Source organism: Phymastichus coffea, unplaced genomic scaffold, assembly GCF_024137745.1.
Source record: "Phymastichus coffea isolate CEN01 unplaced genomic scaffold, Cenicafe_Pcof_1.1 PCOF00044, whole genome shotgun sequence".
In the NCBI taxonomy this organism is placed as follows: domain Eukaryota; kingdom Metazoa; phylum Arthropoda; class Insecta; order Hymenoptera; family Eulophidae; genus Phymastichus; species Phymastichus coffea.
In genome coordinates, this window is record NW_026706855.1 from 85,652 (window position 1) to 106,596 (window position 20,945).

A 20,945-nucleotide genomic window follows, 5' to 3' on the forward strand; every position below is an offset into this window, starting at 1 on the left:
ATACAGTCGGTCATCGGTATAGATACGTGCAATAAGAACAAGTAGGAACAATATTAATTTGGTTTCTTAATTTTGATCTGTTGAAATTTTCAAGAATCATTTATTTGACTTAGAATTCAGTTCCCTGTAATTCGAGCTTGTGCTTGTGCCAGTGTACATACACGCAGTATTGATCAAGTTGGTGGTTTAGTAGTCCATATAGCATTTGAAGCTTAAACCGTCATTACTTTTATAACAATATAAACTGGTTAAACTTTTGTTTATCGCGCTTTACCTGTAACATTCTTATAACAGAAATGTCTAAGCGTCTTCTGCTTTTTCCTCCCTCTGTATGTTGATACGTTGATTCATGTGATTCATGACCTAAGGCTTCATTTGATATTGTGTAAAAAAAGTGCGCATATTGACATTTAGTTATATTCAAATGATCGCTCTTTTTAATATGAAGGTGATGTATTACTATTGCAGTATAATTTATTCTCATTTCACACTTTTATAAAAAAACGAAATAAATCACGATATACTTGTAATGACATTTATGATACGAGAATTTTCGACTTCAATAAATTATAAGCTTTTCTAAAGTATAATAGATCTGTGATATACCTTCATCTAAAATAAAGCTCAGTAAAATGGAAGATTTGTTTTTAAAATTCAAATTGAAAGATAATCAAGAATTTTCTCAAACTTTGGATACATTTTTAAATAATGTAAGTATGTTTTATACAATGAAGTAAAAGAGTTAGTACTAAATTTATTAATCACATTTTTTATATCCATTTAAAGTACGCAAGTGTAACTAAGTTTGAATTTTTGGACCAAGAAAATTTTCGAAGTCAGATTTGGGAAGCAGTATTATTACATTTAAAAAATAAAGAAGAAGTACTTGTTCATCAGAAATGCTTATCCACTCTTCGAATTTTAAGGTAGAAAAGATGTAAATAACTTTTTTCCAAAAATATTTGTTACAATTGGTAACAATTTTTCTAGTCGTGACAAAACCAGTTTAGACAGCATTTTAACTCAAGAAAATCTGAATTTAATATTGGAATATGCCGGTCTAAATTGTAAACAAGAAAATTACTTTGTCACCACAGGTTTGAAACATACCTTTTTTATTGATTGATATTTAATATATTGTAAGTTTGCAATTATTTTTCTTTTAGTTACAAATGAAACCCAGAAGTTGCTGTGTAATATCTTATTCAATAGTACAAAAGTACAAAATATGATCTTGGAAACCAATTGTTTAGCTTGTGTTATAGATCGCATAAGTAAATATGATTCCGATGTTCAGCATGATACTAAACTTTTTGATGTCCGAGTCATATTTTTAATTAGTGCGTTAATTCCTTCAACAAGAAGTATTATTATAAATGAACTACATGGAGATATTACATTAATAAATTTATTGGATAGCTGCTCTAAGTACATAAATATGGAAGAAAGGAATATTTATGTACGTAGCCTCAAGATTCTTTTGTTTCCAAAGTTCTACGTTACATATAAAAACTTAATTTTCAGGCTAATGATGCAGTCTTATCTAGTGAAATTTTAAAGGCTTTATTTAATTTATTTATTGAGCAGAAAGATCCGTCTGCTGAAGAATTCAAGTCTTATATAAACTTATTATGCATTGTCAAAAATTTGCTTTTGAGTGAAAATGCAAAGGATAATGAAAATTTGGTCAGGTAATTGTTGTTTAATGATTATCTTTGAAATCAACATAAATTATGTAAATTTTTTAACATTTTTAGTAATGTTGTCAACTTGTTGACTGTAATACCTACAAGCTATTACATCAAATTAATTGCACCTGCATTAAAATTGGATGAACAAAACAATTCTGTTGATGAAGCAAATGCAGATATGACTGTTGTCAATGTGTTGTTACAATTCCTAAATGATAAATTGGACTGTAAAACGAGCTTGATTGAAAATATGTCTCCAATTTTAACTTGTTTGATAAAAATGTGTAGAGCTGAAAGACTTATACGTAAATATATCAGAATGCAGGTATGTTGCCATTCAGAAATATTAAGGAAATATTTATCATGAAAATGATGGTTTGTATGTAGGTTCTTCCACCATTAAAAGATGTGATGAAAAGACCGGAAGAGGGTTCTACATTAAGAAATAAACTTTGTAAATTATTAACAACACCTTTGACTGAAGTGCGAGACCTCAACGCAGAGTTTTTATTTGTACTCTGCAAAGAAAAAGGTGTGAAATAAGAAACTATGATATAAATATAATAATAATGCAGGAAAAATTTGTTGTGACTTAATATTGTTAGACTAAACTACTGACAGTTGATAAGTGTTTGAAAAATTATCATGAATAGATAATTAATTTTGGTGTGAAACCGTTTGTTCGCAAGATGTTCAAACCCCATGAATGTTTTCTAATTGTCAATTCGCATGCTAAAAATTTTCGTAAATAATCTATTATCTATAGTTTAGCTGATGAACTATTTGTCTGTATATATGCACACACACATAAGTGTATAGGGGAATCTCGGTAATATATTTTATAAACCTTTTTCAAATGTTAAAGTGGGTAGAATGATCAAATATACTGGCTACGGAAACGCAGCAGGGATGTTTGCTAACAAAGGTTTGTTAGGTCCTGACCATGCTAAAGTTGATTATTCATCTGAATCTGAAGATAGTGATACAGAAGAATACGAGCAATACAAAGATCAGTAAGTTTTCTACTAATTAGTTGTAAGTAAACATCAAGTTATTAACTGATAATTTTTTTTAGTATAAACCCTGTTATTGGCTGCTATGAAAAGCCAAAATCTAATCCTTTTGAAGGCATGACTGAAGAACAAAAAGAATATGAAGCTATGAAACTTGTTAGTCTAGTTGATCAACTACAAAGGTAATTTACAAGTGATTGTATAATAAAGAAATCAAAATTGAATGTGATTCTAAAAAAAGTAACTGAATATAATTGTTCTTTATTTAGGGGAGGCATTATTCAGCCTTGCACTGTAGGAGATGATGGAAAACCAAAGGCTATTGAACATGTTTTAGAGTTGAAAGAAAAATTACCAAAGCAGCAAATCCACAAACGTGATTCAGATACTGATTAGCTTACATGACAATTATATTAAAATATAATCTTAACAATTTTAGATGGTTATTGTTTTTATGTGTTGTGCAATAAATATTCGTATGTTATTTCAATTCAATTTATTTATTGAAAAAAAGCACAGGACAACATTACATAGTAAATAATTTTTAAGAAATAAAAAATATAACATTATTCAAAATCACATAACGTTTTTGGACGCGGTATCAATTAGTGTGCTTGATAAGTAATCCCATCAATATACGTACGTTATTATATCAATACCTGTTTGAATCACTACAACTGCACACAGTTTATCATACCGTTTGTAATAAGAGTACGTGATTCTACTCATTTTTGAAGAGATACAACATTAGTGGCTACAGGATTACGTGAAAAATAAATGACTAATAGAACGAAAATGAACTTTAACTAAATGCTAATTTGTATTTTGAAAGTTGAAAATACGTTTATCGATGAATTATTTTTCAGTGCATTCATCAACTTAGTACATGGTATACAGAGTATAAATAATACTCTCATAGCTAGACAAGTAAAAATTGATTTTTTCCTTAACATTTTAACTCTTTGCAACGGTAAAAATCGCAGAGATCAATTAATCGCAATACGCGTATTTTTTCATAGATAACCTGACAATTTTACTAATATTTTAAATTGTTTTCAGTTACTTACTATACGTGACACTAGTCTAGGTACTGAAGCATGTCGTTTTACACTTTTTTATGGAATGCGAAAATCCTTCAAGTTTTGAATATACATCATGCATTTGTTTATATCACATTTTCAACCCTAGATATTGCTAAAATCGTAAAAAATAAAAATTGACTTTCTAAACTGATTGCTTTAATAAGGTAAAAGTTTTCTAGTAGCAAAAACTTTTGGCGTTGTTTCAATCTACACAATCTAAATTAAGATTCTAATCATTACTTTTGATATGTAAAGTAAAGCACATATGGAAAAAGTAACTAAAATCTTTGTTTATTTTTTTTCTCGAGGCATCCATTTCAGTAATTGTTTATGCAAGAACTAAACGTGACAAGTATTTATTTTAAAACAAGCCAGTGAGAAAGAAAAGCATTTATTCGAAGGAAAGAAACGGAATAAAGTTAGATTGATTTTATGAATTCTAGCTCAATGTATATATTTATATGCAACCTTTCAATTTTTCTTATTCTCACGCGTACATACAATTCATTTGTTTACATTTACAGCAACTTTTATTTGTTTACTGTCTAGCAATAGAATATGTCAAATGTTTGTACTGGTACTGACTAAATGAAAACTAACTGTTAAGAACTTGCTTTATTCATTAATCTAATGCAAATAAAAACATTACTATTAAAAAAAACAAACAATAAACTATAGGTTTATATAAGAAAAGTCATTAATTAGTAGTTTTGACTTCGTACAGGTATTTACGTTCGTTATCACTCGCAATTACTCTCTTTGTTTCTCTCTGCCTCTCATGGTGTTGTTTTTCTTTTTTTTTGGCACAAAAGATATAATTTAACGTTTACTTTATAGGTACAATGTAAATATGTATATGTAAATATACGATTGTGTATAAAATCGCTAAATAGACGAAGGAAAAAGATGAATAAAAACAAATATTTTATATAAATAAGACTAAAAAATTTACGCGAATATTAACATTTGTATAAGTATAACTCTCGCAATATAACTCATATACATACTAAATGCATCATTATAAATACAAATTTGTAGTTGATAAAATAAAGTAGTATATCAACCATTTTTTTTAAAGACATAACAACATCGAAAATCACTTATACCTATATTTGTTTTTTAATTCTTTTTTTTAGACTTTAAATATATTTACACGTATTAAATGTGATGTTTTATGAGTATTGTATGAGTAACTTTCAAACTATTGTATAAGAATCGCTTTTAAATAATAGAACGATGCAAAAGGCATGAATAAAAAATTCTTATGCTAACATAGTTGAATATTCATAATGAGAAATAAAATTGACTAATTCTTGTATAAATATACAGGCAAGAAGCTCGTTATATGTTTCGAAAATCTAGAACAAGAAAGTCTGAGCAAACTTGAAATTTTGATTAGCTGTTCATGGAGGTGCATCGAAAATTCTTAAAAGCGAATAAAACGTATAAATATACTTTTTGCTGTTTTTTACGTACAAAAATGTTATTGTTTTGTAGTGCAATCATTTAGCGCAAATTCGGTAGGGTACAATTCTTCATCCATCGATTCTGGATGAACAACAGATGAAAATAATTTTCATTGACAAATCAGGCGTAAGAATGATACGCTTGTGTACAAGACACCCTACAATAGCCATGAATTCTCTCTCAATTGTATTGCTGTTTGAATTCAATTTTGTTTTGTCAATGGTCGGATGTCCAATAAGCTTTTAATAAATATTAATAAACTCATTGTTCATATATTGTCACTCCCAAACGATAGACGAGTGATTTTAAGGCTTATTAAATAGCAATATTGAGGACTTCGTTGATCAAAATTTGCGCGCACGTTGACGTTCATCTTGTATATTTTTAGCAGGGAGTAAAAAGCTCTCAAAATTACCATAAAATTAAGTATAATGATTTTATTGAATACCAACTCAGGAGACTTTCTTCTTAATATTTTTTTTTATCGAGCTTTTGCATACCCTTAAACATACTTAGGAAATCCCATAACTTTCAATTTTATCTTTTTGTCTAGGAAGACTATGATTATATGTAGGCTAAAATTCAGCTTTTGCCATAAACCTACAGGTAATATGATTGTAAATACTTATAATATTATAATAGACGCTTGTTTTGTTTTCATCATATATCCATCATGAAACTCACAAATTTGCGTTGTATAAAATATACTAGGAATTTTTTTTTCTTTCTTTGCATAGTAGTGACGTATATTTTATAAAATGAGGAACGCGTTTGAATGTTTTATTTAATTTTTTTATAAGCATACACGTAGACATACACGCTCAATCATCTAAACACACGTTATATGATATGACAAGAAGTCTGTTTAAACATCATAAAAAATATGCAATTGAAACATTCCTCATTTTCAATCATTAGATATTGCAAATGTGACACTTTCTGAAAATTAATTTTTATTGCAAAACAGTTTGACGCGCTGAATTATTACGGGCAATTTGGAAATTTTCGCTTAAATTTATCTAAAAACCCTGTTGTTTCACAAGAAATAAAACCTACAATGATACTCACTAAATCAATTTTGCACAACATATTAATCTAAATATTTTTTGATAATTTGCATTCCAAGTGTGATTGATTATAATGTGACATACGTAAAGTACGGCAGAATATCGTTGTAAAAAATATGTTAATAGCTCAAATCACTCGATGCGTTTATATGATCTTTTATATGATCTTTTTTTTTATTTTCTCTTTTTGATTGGATATTAAAGATATTTATTATTTTTTAAGCTTAGTGACAAGTTTCTATTTCTATTTACATTCCTTTTTTTTTCATTTTTAACATACTTAAGCAAATTTTTTAACAATGTGAGATTTTTAATGTAAAGAGTGGGATTATCTATACCTAAATATTATAATAATCAGATTTTTTAAGGCGATGACTTGAATATTAATAACCAAAAAAATTAAAATTATAAGAGCAACATAAACTATTAAAAACTATTAATTGCTGAAGGAAGCTACGTAAAAGTAATATTATTACTATAACGTAATTATAATGATTATAATTATTGAATTATTTTCAAGACTTTCTGCTTACGGCTAATGTACTGTATGTACTTTACACGATTTCACTTTTTGTAGTCATCGCCTTGAAGATTGTAAAAATTATCAAAAAAACTATCACAATTACCAATTACTTTACAGGTAATGCTTGTTGCTTCGCATCTTTATTACCTGCAATTTTATCATATTATTGTATCTTATTAAATTCAATTATTAAGGCAAATAAGGAGCTAATTCAATACTTTTGTATAGTCAAATATGATTTCTAATGAATAAAATATTATAATTAGAGTAAATCTGTCTTAAAATATTCCTGCGTGCTCGAATATGTATGTGTGTGCGCGTGTCTGTGTTTGCCTAACAATTGACTGTACTTTTTTATAAAATAAAATTGATTTTTAGTTTTTGTTATTGTGTGCCATTATTTATATATTTTTTCTGTGCAAATTTACATTTTTATACTTTTTCCCTTGTTTGGATAAATGTAAAATAGTATACACTAATTTAGCGCACGAAACATTTACGTATAAAATCATGTAAAATTGTATCTGTAGATGTTCTAAATTTTATTGTACTCAGTTACTTATAAGGGAATTCTCAAAATATTTCAATAAAGCTGATACTTATAAATTAATTATAGTTTACCTGTATAATCTTAATTTTGTATTTATACACTGAAAGTGGATTTTCATGTAAATTTTCAACACATAACTATTTTCTTGATATTTTAGAGTCGAATTTTTTTAAAGAAGTACATTTATTTATTTTTCGAATGTCATGTATTCACTGGTTTATGTAATAACTGTATCAGAAATGTTTCAAAGATTTAAGTTATCCTAATAATCCTATTATCACAGGCAATATTTAATAAAATTTTTCTATAACCATGACTATTGAATTATAATAAAATCATATAACTTTCATCTTAAATTATAATCAAGAAAAATAAAATTACCTTCTGGTATAAGTAAAATTAATTTTGTTATTTCGTTGAATTCGGCTGAAATTATTTGTTAATGTTAGTTTATAAATTATTTGTGAGACACATGCACACACGTACATGCACGCTCACATACATCAGAATCAGTTATTTCGTACGAGTAGACGCACGTTCTATGTACATTTTTTATATATTGATGAATAAAATATGTACATATAAATGATGTACTACCTAACATATGTACAGTTTAAAAACTGCTTATTATGAAATTTATTTGATTCTGTCTGCCAGGTTATTCGTCTTTCTATTTACTTTTAAAATTTTTTTTATACATACCAATTGATTGATTAAAAGGAAGCAAGTAATATGTCATTCTTATTATTTTATACTAATTATAGCAACTGGAGTTGATAGCATCAAATAATTTGCATGTGCTTACTACCATTGTTTATAACAAGAAAGTGTAGATTTCTTAAAGTATATAATTGTTTGATATGAAAGTAATTTTTCCTTATAGATAGCAAAGTTGCCAGATGTTGACTATATGTCTTATGTATCATTGTTATTTTTTTCATTTCAATTGAATTAAACATTAAGGCTGATCATGTAAACAACCCTACAAAATATGTGTATTTCTATAATATGTATATACCTTTGTATATATACGTAGATTTAGTGAATTTTTTCCGCAAAAATGCTTTAATATTTACATAAAATAGAAGTTAATTGGTAAACGTTTTTTTATCTCCAACTTTTATATGTATACATACACTATGAGTTCAAGATTCAACTTTTTTAAATATTTCTAGTATATGTATACATATTTTACGTGTATATACATCCGTAAATTCACGTATATTTTATTAAGTGATAAACTATAATAAAGCATTCTGAGTAAATATCGCAACCATTATGTGTCTCGCAAAATAAAACGATACACATGAATGGAAATCAGTTAAGTCATGTTTCTTAAATAAATATTTTTACACTCATACGTACTATTGATTTTTTCATATTTATCTCTTTGTAAATAAATGTTTGATTTATAACAAGTTATAAAGTTGTTTTTTGTCTAATAACTTTACATTACCTTATCTATTATGGAAATATAAATGTAGAGTAAAACACGCCAAGAGAAAAAAAGGAACATACTCATTCATATTCATTAGTTAAAACATTTGTTATAACAATGGTTTTTTTTTTAGTTTTTTTTGTCACTATTCATAGTTTTATATTCTATCCTTAATTTCTTTATAAATATACTTTGGATATTACAATGGCAGCATTAACAAACCTTACTCGAGATAAAGAGTCAATGTGAAAGCAAAGCTGCTGGTCCAAGACTAGATAAAATTTGATTTACGAACACTCTTAAAATACTGACGCGTTGAATGTAATGCATAAAAAACTGCCCAAAGAGCTTGAGCTCAACATTTCTTGCAGAATAAGATGAGCAGCTCCACAGCGTAAACAGTATTTTTATCCAAAATTATTTTTCTAAAAAGTTGATAAAATGGCAGTAAGCCAAATGAAAGCTGCGCCCTTTTTTTTTTTTTTTTTTTTTTTTCTTAAACTAGCATAAATGGTCAGATATCCATTCATTCACTGTACTGGTTTTCCACGTGTTATTCTCATAAATCAAAAATATTCAAAGTACATGTCTAATCTAATAAGTTGAATGCTAAATTGATTCTTACTATTGCTCCAATAGGCCTGAATGTTAATTACGAAATTATTCTGGCATTTCCGTTTGTTGAAAATAACGTACTCTAGATAAGGTTCTTCATTTTGTGGAATAGTAGAGATAGAGCTACATTTGTTCTCACCTCAAACTATATACAGTGTATTCAGCACAAGAACGTGATGATTATTTTTTGCAAGCGTCACAATATATCCTTCTGAAGTGATTTTAAGTCCGCAACAACGCGACACCTAAAATTAAATACAAGTTATTTTCTTTCTTCAATAAACATGAAAGTGTCACATTATATTTTTAGAATATATACCTTAACATATGGACATTCAAATTCTGAAATCAAAGAGCCATCTCTAGAAAAAACTGCAACATGGAATCGATTGCCGTGTGAATCTCCAATAAGGACATCTCCCGCATCGCTAATATCAATCCCATTAGGGAAATTAGTTACATTTTCACAGCCAATGCGACGCAAGAATTGACCATCTTCATTGAATACAACCACACAGTGGCCTTTGAAGTCGCATACAAAGTATTCCTTTCCTGAAAAAAATAATTTTGACAAATAATCAAGTTATAGTTTTATTGATTTTTTTTCATTAATAAGCGAAATATATAAAATAAATACCACTAATAGCAATGTCACTAGGTTCTCTCATATAATCACTGCAATCAAACCATCTTAGAAGGTCTCCTGTATCACTAATAACGAATACTGTTGGAGATACACTATCAACAGCAACAATATGTCCATGACCAGTAACAGCTAAACCAGCTACAATGTCAATGTAGCGAATAGCAATTTTTTTAATGAAATGTCCATTTTTTGTAAAAATTTGCATTCTTGATCGCTCGTTACCCCTGTCACATACAACAAATTTTCCGCTGTTTCGCATAACAGCAACTTTCCGTGGATACCACAGTTGCCCTTCCTCTTTACCAGGAATTCCAAATTGAAATTTAAAAATTCCAATTTTTTCAAAAACCTTGTTTCATAAAAATATATGTTTTAGAAATTAACACATTAAACTGAGCCAAGTTGATTTAATACATTGTTATTATTATTGTTGTTATTGTTATTATTATTATTATTATTTTTAATATAATTATTGTTATATTTATTACCTGGATACGATGATTGTTTGTATCAGCCACTATGATGTCTTCATCTGTACCCAAGCAAAAGCCATGGGGAGAGTTGAATTGACCTTTACTGGGTCCTAGTTGACCAAATTTGCAGCGAATTTGCATTGCCGTCAGTTTAGGGTTACTTGATCGTGAATGATTACTAAAATTACTTGAATTAGCTAAATTTCCAGTGCTGCCCATGACTACAGGCACATTATGCAAAGAATCTCCACTGATGTCATCTAAAAAATAATTAATGGTAAATGCTAGCAATTTTAACAAAAGACCTTTGGTGATTTATTTTGCTTTTTCTCAAATTTACCAGGTCTTTGTGACATTATAGGAGAAGTAGAGGAAGAAAGAGAGTGAAAACCGTTATTTAAAAGTGTACTACTAGCTAGGGTCGCTAGATTTGGCGTATCGACTATAACTGGTGAAGATCCACGACCTAAGACAAGATTGCTGCCATTTATTGTTGGAGGATTCAAATCTGTAAGTAAGATAATGTTATTCTGTGATTGGAAGTTTGTGTTTTATTCTACATTATTTTATATAAACTACCTTGAGGGCCTAATGTATTTCCAAGTTTGGCAAGAGCTTGAAGATTGTTAATAGCATGACTATTTGAGCTGAGATCACCAGTAAAAAGATCAGCCAACGTGAAGGACGGAGTCGGGCTTGGATTTGAACTTGGACCTACAACTCCTGTATCGTTTGTGATTTCAACTTTTTCAGCGAGACTAGCCAGTTGCTGAAGGTTATACTCTTGAATACTTGTAAGACCATGCATAGAACCTGGAGGTATGGAAACGGGAATAGGTGGAGGAACAGGAATGTTAGGACTGGATGCTGGAGGGATGACAAAAGAGGTTTCACCTTCAAATGAAGACTGCATTGATGCTGGAAGTGAAATGGGAGAACTTGCACTCATTGAACTAGGACAACCAGCAGATGTATGACTGTTCTGCTGAGAAGGAAGTCTTTGTGAACAATTGTTTGCTACATCATTTGAAGATTTAACTGTTGAGACATTCTCAGCACACACTTTACCAAAAGTTTCCTGAAAATTTGTAAATTTATTAGTAAATAATGTCTGGTTGTTTTAATAAAAATTCATGCTTATTACCTTTATAGCTCTTTCAAAGGTATTGTAGTCTGTTTGAAACTCTATCGCACAAGTTATGTTGGGCTTTGGCATATTTTTTAACAACTCTGTTAATTGATTGATTACTACTCGACGAAGAGATGATATTTCTATAGCATCGCCATGCTCAAGAAGACGATTTGTGAATTGACATGCACATTCAATTTTTTCAACAGTTTTTTCCACACTGAAATTGTCATCATTATTTAATTGAGTTAGTTATAATTAAATACATGACTTTTACACATTAATTTATTGATGCAAAGAAAAAAAAGTAAACCTGTGAAAGGAATCCATGATTTCCAGTTCTCTCTCAGAGTGGACTTTTTCTAAACTGTCAAGAGCGTTATCACGAAATTTTTCAAGAATAGCTTTATAACTTTGAAAAGTTTCTAAAATTAAATCTTTGGCTTGGTCACGTTGAGCTTGAAGCTCACTAAGCGCATTCCCAAGTTGTGAAGAAATTTGATCACAATCCCCTATTCTAACTTTACTTTCATTTACCAAATTAATTAATTCTTCTTTTTGGCGTGGTTCTGCTTCTTTTATTCTTTCATATTGATGCTCTGGTGCTTTGTGCTCTACAAGTAAACACTCGTTGCAAGTTGGTACCTAAAAAGAATAAAATTCTATTCATAAAGCAAATATTTAATCCAATGAAACAACTATAAATCAACTTTTATTACCTGACATGTATGGCAATAGAACTTAATATTCTCTGTGGGATGAACTTCACAAAAGATTGGCTTGTGTATGGGTATAGTTTCATCAGATTTTTTGAGGTCATCAAAAGCAACAACCTTGTGGTTTTCAAAACATCGCATAAACTGATGAGCTGTGTTACAGTTAGGACATAAGAAATTGGCACAGTCAGAGCAACGAGCAACAGCATTTTCCATTGCTTTACAAGATGTACATAATACAGAGGTGTTTTTGATTGCAGACATATCCAAAATATTGGTGAGTACATAATCACAAGGTAAGGAAGCAGCTCCTTTTGCACTGATTTGAGTCTCTTGTTGACACATTGGACAGGTAATAGTGGTATCTGCCTTGAAATCTCCATCTTTGCTAGAAAGCTTATCAAGACATGCTTCACAGAAAACATGGAGGCAAAAGAGAACACGAGGTGAGTTCAATTTATTTGAGCAAATACCACAATGATTCTGATCTGAAGAATCACCACTGTAATTCATCTCCTCTAAAGAATCAACTTGATTTCTAGAACTAAAACTTGCACTTTTTTCTCCAAAGCTTTCAGATCCATCAATTTCATCACTCTTAACTGATTCACTATTTGAAGTAACAGATGAAACCGAATTAGTCCCGTTGGGGACTGCTAGAGTTGTTGAAGCCATTTTCACTTGCAAAGTTGTCAAATATCTAAAGTTGTACAAGCAATACCTGAATGCTGAATATCTGTAGGACCTTTAATGACTGAGATTGAAACGTTCAGAGTCAAATAATTTCTATTTGTGACCAATGAGGGTTGTTGAATACTTCATAGTAATACTTGGCTATTCAAGTACTGAAAATTTGTGGTAAAAAGGTTGAAAGTCACACAGCAATTAGAATAGTCTTGCGCAGCGTACGATGGTGTACTTAGTTATATGTATATGTATATGTATATGTATATAGATATACGTGACGTGTGCGTGCGAAGTATCTATGTACTTTTTGCGTAGATAAGTGCGCGCACGCGCGCGCGTAAGCGTGTTATGTAGACGAGAAAAAGAGAACGAGAACTCGTCTATATTAACGAAAATAACAAAAAATAATGAGTGCAGAAGGTAGCCGGTTTAGGAAAATAGACTAGCAATATCGTTATGGCGATTATAAAGACGCAGCGAATGACCACGACGACGAAAAGTAACAAATGAACGTCGCCGCTCACAACTCGATGCGATTCAGCTCTCGGAACAGAAACAAAAGAGTTTTTCAGTCGTTTTACTGTTTTTTTTCTCTCCTTTTTGAAATTCTGCCTTACAAAGTCACTATCGGCACTCGCTGACGATTATGTAGTGCATATGACGCCCCATAAATTACCACCTGCCATGTTTGTTCTCCACATCGACGACGACGACGAACAAAAGCGGCAGGAGGTAAATTTGATAACTTTCAGCGATAGAACTTGCGAGGAGGCGGCGGCACTGGTCGTCGTTATAGCAGTAAAATGATTGCGCGTTGTTGAAATGCCTGCACATTGCACACGCGAGGAACACGCACACTTGCACACAGTGCAGTTTCTCTTACTAGCTTTTTTATAGAGCCTCAAGTCTTAGATTCTTGGAAAGAGCAGAGTCTCGTGTTGTTCTTTGCGCGCTCCTGGCTTGTCCACGCGGAAAAAATAGGAAGTCCGGTGTGCGCTACGCGCGAGAACGCGTATAATTCTTCTGTCTCTCTCTGGGGGTGAACTAAATGAGCTTCTTCATATCACGTCGTGTTGTTACGAAGAGGCAATCACAGTTTTTGAGTCTACAAACTCGCATGCGCGCAAGCGAGCATCGAGATTGAAAGGAGATTGTCGATCGGCACTTAAACAGTAGTTACTTATTGTTGTACTGCAGCAGGCACAGCAACGAGCTGGCAACAAAAGGTCCGCCGTTGGTGTCAAGTTGTACAGTACAAGGCTGTAAGCGAGAGCTGACTGGAGAAATTGTGACGTTGGACTGGCAGAGAGAATTCTGCCTGAGCTCACAGAAAGAGACCAGCACCAGCACCAGACACCGTCAGCACGGCACTACTAATACACCTTTGCTCGTTTCGCTCTCAGATCTCAGCTCAGCTCCCAGCCCCTCGCTGAATTCGATTGGTGGACTGTGCTACAATATGTATATACAATGTACATATACACATATATATTCGCATATATACATACATACATACATACATACATACATACATATATACATACAAACATACATACATCTATACATACTATGTCGCGCAAGCTTCGACCCGCGCATCCGCAAGAGCGAGCGAGTCCACCAGGCACTATAGGCAATCACCAATAAACCAAACTCTTTTCTTGTCCCCGCTTCCCCTTCCAAGATCAACACTTCAATGCTTTTATATGCTATGGGACTTTTTTTCTTAATCTAATGTCGAGTTTACACTCGATATTTGAAAACACCTTTTTTCGTCTTTTATAAAATAATTAACACAGTTTCTCATAAATATAAGTTCTACAATAGCCCTGAGCCTGACCTTTCAATAGTTGACTTCCTATAGCCATCGTTTCTACTTGATCACGTGACTGTAAATGTACAAACAAATTCGTCAATATCTGAAGAACGATCTTATCCATTTTATTTTTAATTTTGTAACTCGTTTCAAATGCAATTACTATTATGTACGTTTAATCAACGATATGTTTGTCATAAAAAAAGTTATCGACTGCTGGTATGCTAGATTACAAATATGTATATTATTAAAATGGATTTACGATATTGCGTATTGCATGTATATGTACAATAATCACTAGACTAGTATACATATGTACATACGTAGTATAAGATGTATGTAACTAACATATATTGCGTTCTAATTTTTACCTATTGAAATCGAGGTTCAACTGATTAATATTAATTATACATTTACTTTCGTCGTTAAAAACAATTTGATTGTCACATTTCTTTGTTATAGGACATTTCAAGTATTGGTGTTGAAAAATATTTAGAAGAAATATCAAAATAAATAACAAAGCCTATATAGGTATCGTATACAACACCCAAAATTTTGTTTCCATGTTATACTGATCATTACAAAATAATCATTAATTGTCATAACGCAAATGTAATAACAAAAGCAATAATATTCGTGTTAAACATTATAGGTTATAAATGATTTTTGTCTTGATCCGAATTTTCTTGCGTACTATTTTTCATTGCACATTGCATGCTTTATACATATGGATGTGTGAGCGTGCGAGTACTGCGAGTTTTATTTGCGTGAATGTGTGAGCGCGTGCGTCGAATGTGTATATATGTACATATAGTCTATGTATAGGTAGACATCGGAATCAAAGAAGAGAGTGCTAAGACTCATGGCAGTCATGGCCGTTTTTACATTTCTTAGTAGATTTCACAGATGAAAATTTTTCCATTTTTGCCTGTAAACGAGTGAACCCAACAAAATTCAACGATAACAGTACGAAAACTGACGTTTATGCTTCCATCAGTGACTGTTGTACAATTAGATCATCCACGGTGACAAAGAAAAAGGAGTAGCAGACGCTGACCTACCAAAAAGGCAGACGATTGAAAGAGCGCAAAAACTTAATAGCAATCCACTAGGAGTTACGTTTCCACAAAGAAAAATTATTTCGTTCAAAAGGATCAACAGTCGAGAGAATCCAAGATGACGATTCTCTCGAAGAAGAAGTCAAACACGGCCAAGGATCGGCGTAGTGAGAGCTCAAGCGGGTCCGAGGTCGACGTTCATGGAGTACAAAATGATCACGGTGCAGCCGGATCCATAGCTTTGCCTAACAGTTCTTATCAGGTGTTAATCTTAATTTAGTATTTTTTACCTTTGCATAGGTTCGCATTTCTTAATATTTCTTGTCAATTTCCTTCCTTTTAAAAAGTTTAATATGTAAAAATGCTAGCCTATCAAAATATTTAAAGAGTTCGTATATAATACTTGCATATTTGTAAATTTTTCAAATGAAAAATTGATTGCAAATTTTTTACATATATAATAAACCTAACCTAATATTGTCATTTTAAAAATACTCTTACAGGTTCGTGGTGGCAATAATTTTAATGTAGATTTGCATGGAGTGCAAAATGACCATAGTTCTAGTTCTATAGTTTTAACAGCCAATAGTCCTTACGAGGTAAATTGAAACAAGTTATCTAGAGTACACATTTCATTTCGAAACCAACACACACTAATCAATTTATATTTTCAGGGAAAAGTTGATCTCAGAGAAGAAACACATTTTGATGAAGGAGGAAACTCCAGTCATGGAAAGCGTCATCGTAGACGAACAAGTCCTCATAGGTATAGTACTCGTTAATGATTGATTAAGATAAAAAATATTTAAAGTTTAATTTGTTGCAATTTTAATCAATTATATTTAGTTCATGCATTAGCAGAAGTTCTCGTAGTAAGAGAGAGCGAGAAAGAGGCAGAGGTGCGGGAGGAAGTAATATTGGTACTAATAATGAACGTGAAAGGGAGAGAGAACATGAAAGACAGACTACTCCACCAATTGCTTCTTGTAGTTCTAATAGTTTACAAGGTATGCATAATATTTTTTATTTATTAAGAATTTGTGCATATTAATGTCTTCAATTATAGGTGCAGATGCTAATGTTCTGTCAAATAGTCGAATGGCAATAGTTTCTGCTGCCACAAGTCTAGAACATGAATCAGGTAATGGATACAATAGCGGGGATGAATATACTGGAAGAACAGGAAATAACTTGACTGCTGCAGAATGGCAAGAGGTTTGTTGAAGTAATTTCAAAAGGTTTTGATTTTAGAAATACAACATCAATGAAAAATTTGAATTTTACAGCGTGACAGATGGTTTGAAAAACGATTGAGGAAAATAGGTTTTACTATTAAAAAAATGGGTGAAGATGGAGCATGTCTTTTTAGAGCTGTGGCTGATCAAGTGTATGGAGATCAGGAAATGCATGGTGTGGTTCGTAAACACTGTATGGACTACATTGTATGTAATTTTATTATATTTATTTGAAAAAAACTACTTGAATCATTATTTAGTTAATTTTCATTTGTTGGAAAACAGGCAGCAAATCAAGAATTTTTTTCACATTTTGTTGCTGAAGATTTTGGTGAATATGTAGACAGAAAAAGACAAGAATATGTACATGGAAACCACATCGAAATGCAAGCAATGTCAGAAATGTACAACCGTAGTGTCGAATTATTTTGTTACAGCACTGGTGAATCTTAAATTCTTTATCTAATTTTGACTTTAGAAAAAAAAAGCATTCACACTTTATCAATCTTTATTTTCAGAACCAATCAATATTTTTCATGGAGTGTTAAAAACAGATAACGAACCTATACGATTGTCTTACCAAAGAGGTAGTCATTATAACAGTATTGTAGATCCATACAAAGCAACGATTGGTGTAGGCCTTGGTTTACCATCATTTAATCCAGGTTCTGCTGATAGACAACTTATGTCTGATGCTGTTAGACAAAGTGAAGATTTGCATATCGAACAGGTATTGTTTAACAAATACCCAATCTAATTAACAATAAATAATTCTTTTCTTTTATTATCACAGACAATGCTTGAAGATAAAATAAAAGCAACAGACTGGGAAGCAACAAATGAAGCAATTGAAGAACAAGTTGCAAGAGAAAGTTATTTACAATGGTTGAGGGACAATGAGATGAGAAAAGCAGTAAGTTTATAAATTAACAAATATGTTAAATAAAATACAATATTTACAAAATGCTTCAATTCTTCAAATGTATTACAGCGATCGTCAAGTTCTAGTAGTACAAGTACAGTAACTAGTGCTCAACATAGTCACTTCCATTCGCATGGCAGTCGAACGCAACAAAGAAGTCATTGTTCTTCACCCACGGCAACGAATCAATCCAATACAGAATCTCTGCGTAACTCTCCAAAGGTTCGTTATTTTTAATTTATTTAAGAGACGTAATCATTACTCAAAAAAAATTCTCGCTTGATTGCAGGTAAGCGATAGTGTACGATGCAATCGAAGATCGCCACAACATCAGTCAAACTGTGCAGTTTCACTTGTTCCATCTGAACACAAAAGTTCGACTATAATACCACAAGAACCTACTCCAGGCAGTAGCAAAGAAACCCACGCATCGCCAGATATTTCTCTCTTCAATCGTCTTCCTCCAGAAGTTTTTGGTAAATTATTCTTATAAACAAAATCGTTAATTACGTAAAAAATAATAAAAAATTAACATTATCAAATAATTATTTTTTAAGGTTTAACTGATTGGGAAGACAGCGACATTTTGACTAAAGTGTTGGCCACTTCGCAGCAAGAATATTTAGACAGTTTAAAACAATCTCGAACTTTCACAAATGACTCGAGTGAAACGAACGAGTCTGCAAATAGTTGAATACTGTAAACTATGTGAATAAAATACGTATAAACGTATATGCCATACATATATATATATATATAAATATATATAAATATATACATATATACATAAAATCGGAAATATATCAAGTAAATAGATAGGTAAAAAGTCGACAATGTGTAACAGATGTGCATTTCTTCTCACTGAACGAGGAGTAATTTTAATGATGAAAATTCATCAAATTCTTCGTACTCTTTGCGATAGCGCTGCTGCTCTGCTTATTTTTCAAATTAAAAATTTCTTGTTAATTATAACTTTGTGAAATAAAGGTGAACTACTTTGAATTTCGTTTTTATATTCTAGATTTAATTTATATTTTCTACTTTAAAACGGTCTCTCTTTCACAAAAGAGACGAGATTTTGTGTAATACATCGATACATCCTCATTTGTATAATACTATGGAAATAAATATAAGGCTTTGTAAAAGTAACACGTGTATTTGTATTGAGCAAGAGTCCCGTACAAACATTCTTAGGCTGGTAGCTCTTAGAATTTTGTCATATAGTAGTGAGCCACGTTGCTTATCGATTCATACTCACCGTACGACTCACTGAATTTTACATTGTTAAAATAAAATAAAAATACAAGCTTTAGCATGAACTTAACGTTGAAAACGGAAGATTTTGATTTTAAAGTACTATTAGGAGAAGGAACATTTGGGTATGAAATACCTTTAAATAGTTAATGTTCAAACGAAAATAAACTTTTTATTTGCATAACAGGAAAGTTTATCTAGTCAAGCGCCTAAAAGATGAGAAACAATTTGTTATCAAGAAACAAGTACAGAATGGAGAGAACGCTTGGAACAATAAGGTAATCAAACAATAAATCGAAAGGAAACAATATTTCAACAATACGAAATTCGCATTGAAACTGTACGCTGTTTGTACAGATATTATCAGCTGAAGTAGAATGTTTACAAACTTTAAGACACCCTAATGTGATTTCTTATTACGGAGCTTGGCAGGAATCGAACAATTTTTACATTTTAATGGAATATGCAGCTTGTGGTACATTGAAACATCTTTTAGATGAAAGATCTACTGGTCTTCTGGAAAAAGTATAGTGTTTATTTGAAACCATAATTAAAATTTATAGAAATTATGCGTTATTTTTGTCACGTAGTACACGTCCACGCGTTTGATTGCAGGATTCTTTATATTTATTTGCACAAATTTTGTTGGGAGTACATCATATACACTCAAAAAATATTTTACATCGTGACTTGAAACCTGAAAACATTATGCTTACTGGACGCATGGGAGACATTGTGAAAATCGGAGACTTTGGACTTTCACGGGATTTGCAGGAGTTAGTTGAATCAAACAAATTTGACGTCAGTTTTTAATTGTTACACTCTGACACATTCCCATTTTTCTTATTTTCAGATATAATCTCAGTCATGCAGGATCCTATTATTATGTAGCTCCAGAAATGCTGAGAAAGCAACCGTACGACTTCAAAAGCGACGTATGGAGTATGGGAGTTGTTTTGTATGAGATGTTGACTAAGGAGTTGGCATTCCCAGCATCGGTAAGCGTGCATGCCGTTCAATATTATTTTAATGGCCGACGTTTCCTTTAGCTACTGTTTACACCAATCTTTGTTCTTTTTCTTCTTTTCCTTCGCAGAACATCGAAGAAATTGTGCAGATGATATGTAGAGAAAAGCCTCGATTATTTCAATCTACAAACATCTCTCGAAGTACTAAGATTATAGTTTACAAGATACTTCAACAAGATGCTTCGATGCGACCATCAACTCGGCTTTTACTTCTTTGCCCGTACCTCGTTTCGTATACCACCAAAGTTTATTTGAATTTAGGTCGATCTTATGCAATTCCCGACCATGAATTTAAGCTAGACATTTTTCGACAATTTTTAAAACCCTCTTCCGCATCGTAGATCGGTGTTTTCAAAATTATAAACTGTGAACTAACTGATTCAGCGATTGATTATTGTTTTAGGAAGAATGCTACGTGCTGTCTTATTTGTACAATACTTGGGAATATAAATTTTTATGAAACTTACGCAATAAAACTTAATGTCATTATAGAAAAGTGTAATCATTTAGCTGCAGTGTGATATAGCTTCGTTGAATA

The 20,945-nt window shown here is 31.4% G+C and overlaps 4 protein-coding genes across 6 annotated transcripts; 3 read left to right on the forward strand and 1 right to left on the reverse strand.

Moving 5' to 3' along the window:
- Positions 1 to 91: 91 nt before the first annotated feature.
- Positions 92 to 8,343, forward strand: LOC131664570 (synembryn). The gene is made up of 10 exons (XM_058935776.1): positions 92 to 710; positions 787 to 926; positions 991 to 1,097; positions 1,167 to 1,459; positions 1,525 to 1,691; positions 1,758 to 2,016; positions 2,079 to 2,223; positions 2,557 to 2,704; positions 2,767 to 2,886; positions 2,974 to 8,343. The coding sequence occupies exons 1-10, from the start codon at positions 633 to 635 to the stop codon at positions 3,098 to 3,100; spliced, it is 1,584 nt and encodes a 527-aa protein (XP_058791759.1). The 5' UTR covers positions 92 to 632; the 3' UTR covers positions 3,101 to 8,343.
- A 172-nt stretch (positions 8,344 to 8,515) lies between these two features.
- LOC131664568 (B-box type zinc finger protein ncl-1-like) lies at positions 8,516 to 15,418 on the reverse strand. 2 transcript variants are annotated; one of them, XM_058935774.1, is made up of 10 exons: positions 14,666 to 15,418; positions 12,414 to 14,549; positions 12,008 to 12,339; positions 11,710 to 11,914; positions 11,145 to 11,643; positions 10,906 to 11,073; positions 10,581 to 10,825; positions 10,084 to 10,441; positions 9,766 to 9,998; positions 8,516 to 9,691 (listed from the first exon to the last, which is right to left on the reverse strand). In XM_058935774.1, exons 2-10 carry the CDS (start codon positions 13,083 to 13,085, stop codon positions 9,587 to 9,589), a joined length of 2,817 nt encoding a protein of 938 aa, XP_058791757.1. In that variant the 5' UTR covers positions 13,086 to 14,549; positions 14,666 to 15,418; the 3' UTR covers positions 8,516 to 9,586. The 2 variants fall into 2 exon arrangements, with proteins under 2 accessions (XP_058791757.1, XP_058791756.1); XM_058935773.1 differs by having other exon boundaries at positions 12,414 to 15,418.
- Positions 15,419 to 15,523: 105 nt separating this feature from the next.
- LOC131664569 (OTU domain-containing protein 5-B) lies at positions 15,524 to 19,255 on the forward strand. Its single transcript, XM_058935775.1, has 12 exons — positions 15,524 to 16,230; positions 16,472 to 16,567; positions 16,643 to 16,734; positions 16,815 to 16,975; positions 17,035 to 17,183; positions 17,255 to 17,410; positions 17,489 to 17,645; positions 17,722 to 17,933; positions 17,997 to 18,116; positions 18,195 to 18,347; positions 18,415 to 18,601; positions 18,683 to 19,255. Exons 1-12 carry the CDS (start codon positions 16,087 to 16,089, stop codon positions 18,817 to 18,819), a joined length of 1,764 nt encoding a protein of 587 aa, XP_058791758.1. The 5' UTR covers positions 15,524 to 16,086; the 3' UTR covers positions 18,820 to 19,255.
- A 71-nt stretch (positions 19,256 to 19,326) lies between these two features.
- On the forward strand, positions 19,327 to 20,895 carry LOC131664428 (serine/threonine-protein kinase nekl-2-like). 2 transcript variants are annotated; one of them, XM_058935494.1, is made up of 6 exons: positions 19,330 to 19,504; positions 19,567 to 19,657; positions 19,737 to 19,904; positions 19,995 to 20,155; positions 20,233 to 20,377; positions 20,476 to 20,895. In XM_058935494.1, exons 1-6 carry the CDS (start codon positions 19,440 to 19,442, stop codon positions 20,746 to 20,748), a joined length of 903 nt encoding a protein of 300 aa, XP_058791477.1. In that variant the 5' UTR covers positions 19,330 to 19,439; the 3' UTR covers positions 20,749 to 20,895. The 2 variants fall into 2 exon arrangements, with proteins under 2 accessions (XP_058791478.1, XP_058791477.1); XM_058935495.1 differs by lacking the exon at positions 19,737 to 19,904 and having other exon boundaries at positions 19,327 to 19,504.
- Positions 20,896 to 20,945: the final 50 nt, after the last annotated feature.

Coding starts and splice junctions, on each gene's coding strand:
- LOC131664570 (XM_058935776.1), top strand. CDS start 633: ATGGAAGATTTGTTTTTAAAATTCAAATTGAAAGATAATCAAGAATTT. Junction 927..990: donor TCCACTCTTCGAATTTTAAG/GTAGAAAAGATG, acceptor CAATTTTTCTAG/TCGTGACAAAACCAGTTTAG. Junction 1,098..1,166: donor AAATTACTTTGTCACCACAG/GTTTGAAACATA, acceptor TTTTTCTTTTAG/TTACAAATGAAACCCAGAAG.
- LOC131664569 (XM_058935775.1), top strand. CDS start 16,087: ATGACGATTCTCTCGAAGAAGAAGTCAAACACGGCCAAGGATCGGCGT. Junction 16,568..16,642: donor CAGCCAATAGTCCTTACGAG/GTAAATTGAAAC, acceptor TTATATTTTCAG/GGAAAAGTTGATCTCAGAGA. Junction 17,646..17,721: donor ATTATTTTGTTACAGCACTG/GTGAATCTTAAA, acceptor CTTTATTTTCAG/AACCAATCAATATTTTTCAT.
- LOC131664428 (XM_058935494.1), top strand. CDS start 19,440: ATGAACTTAACGTTGAAAACGGAAGATTTTGATTTTAAAGTACTATTA. Junction 19,905..19,994: donor CTACTGGTCTTCTGGAAAAA/GTATAGTGTTTA, acceptor GTTTGATTGCAG/GATTCTTTATATTTATTTGC. Junction 20,156..20,232: donor CTTTCACGGGATTTGCAGGA/GTTAGTTGAATC, acceptor TCTTATTTTCAG/ATATAATCTCAGTCATGCAG.
- LOC131664568 (XM_058935774.1), bottom strand. CDS start 13,085: ATGGCTTCAACAACTCTAGCAGTCCCCAACGGGACTAATTCGGTTTCA. Junction 11,074..11,144: donor AAATACATTAGGCCCTCAAG/GTAGTTTATATA, acceptor TCTTACTTACAG/ATTTGAATCCTCCAACAATA. Junction 9,999..10,083: donor TAGTGACATTGCTATTAGTG/GTATTTATTTTA, acceptor TATTTTTTTCAG/GAAAGGAATACTTTGTATGC.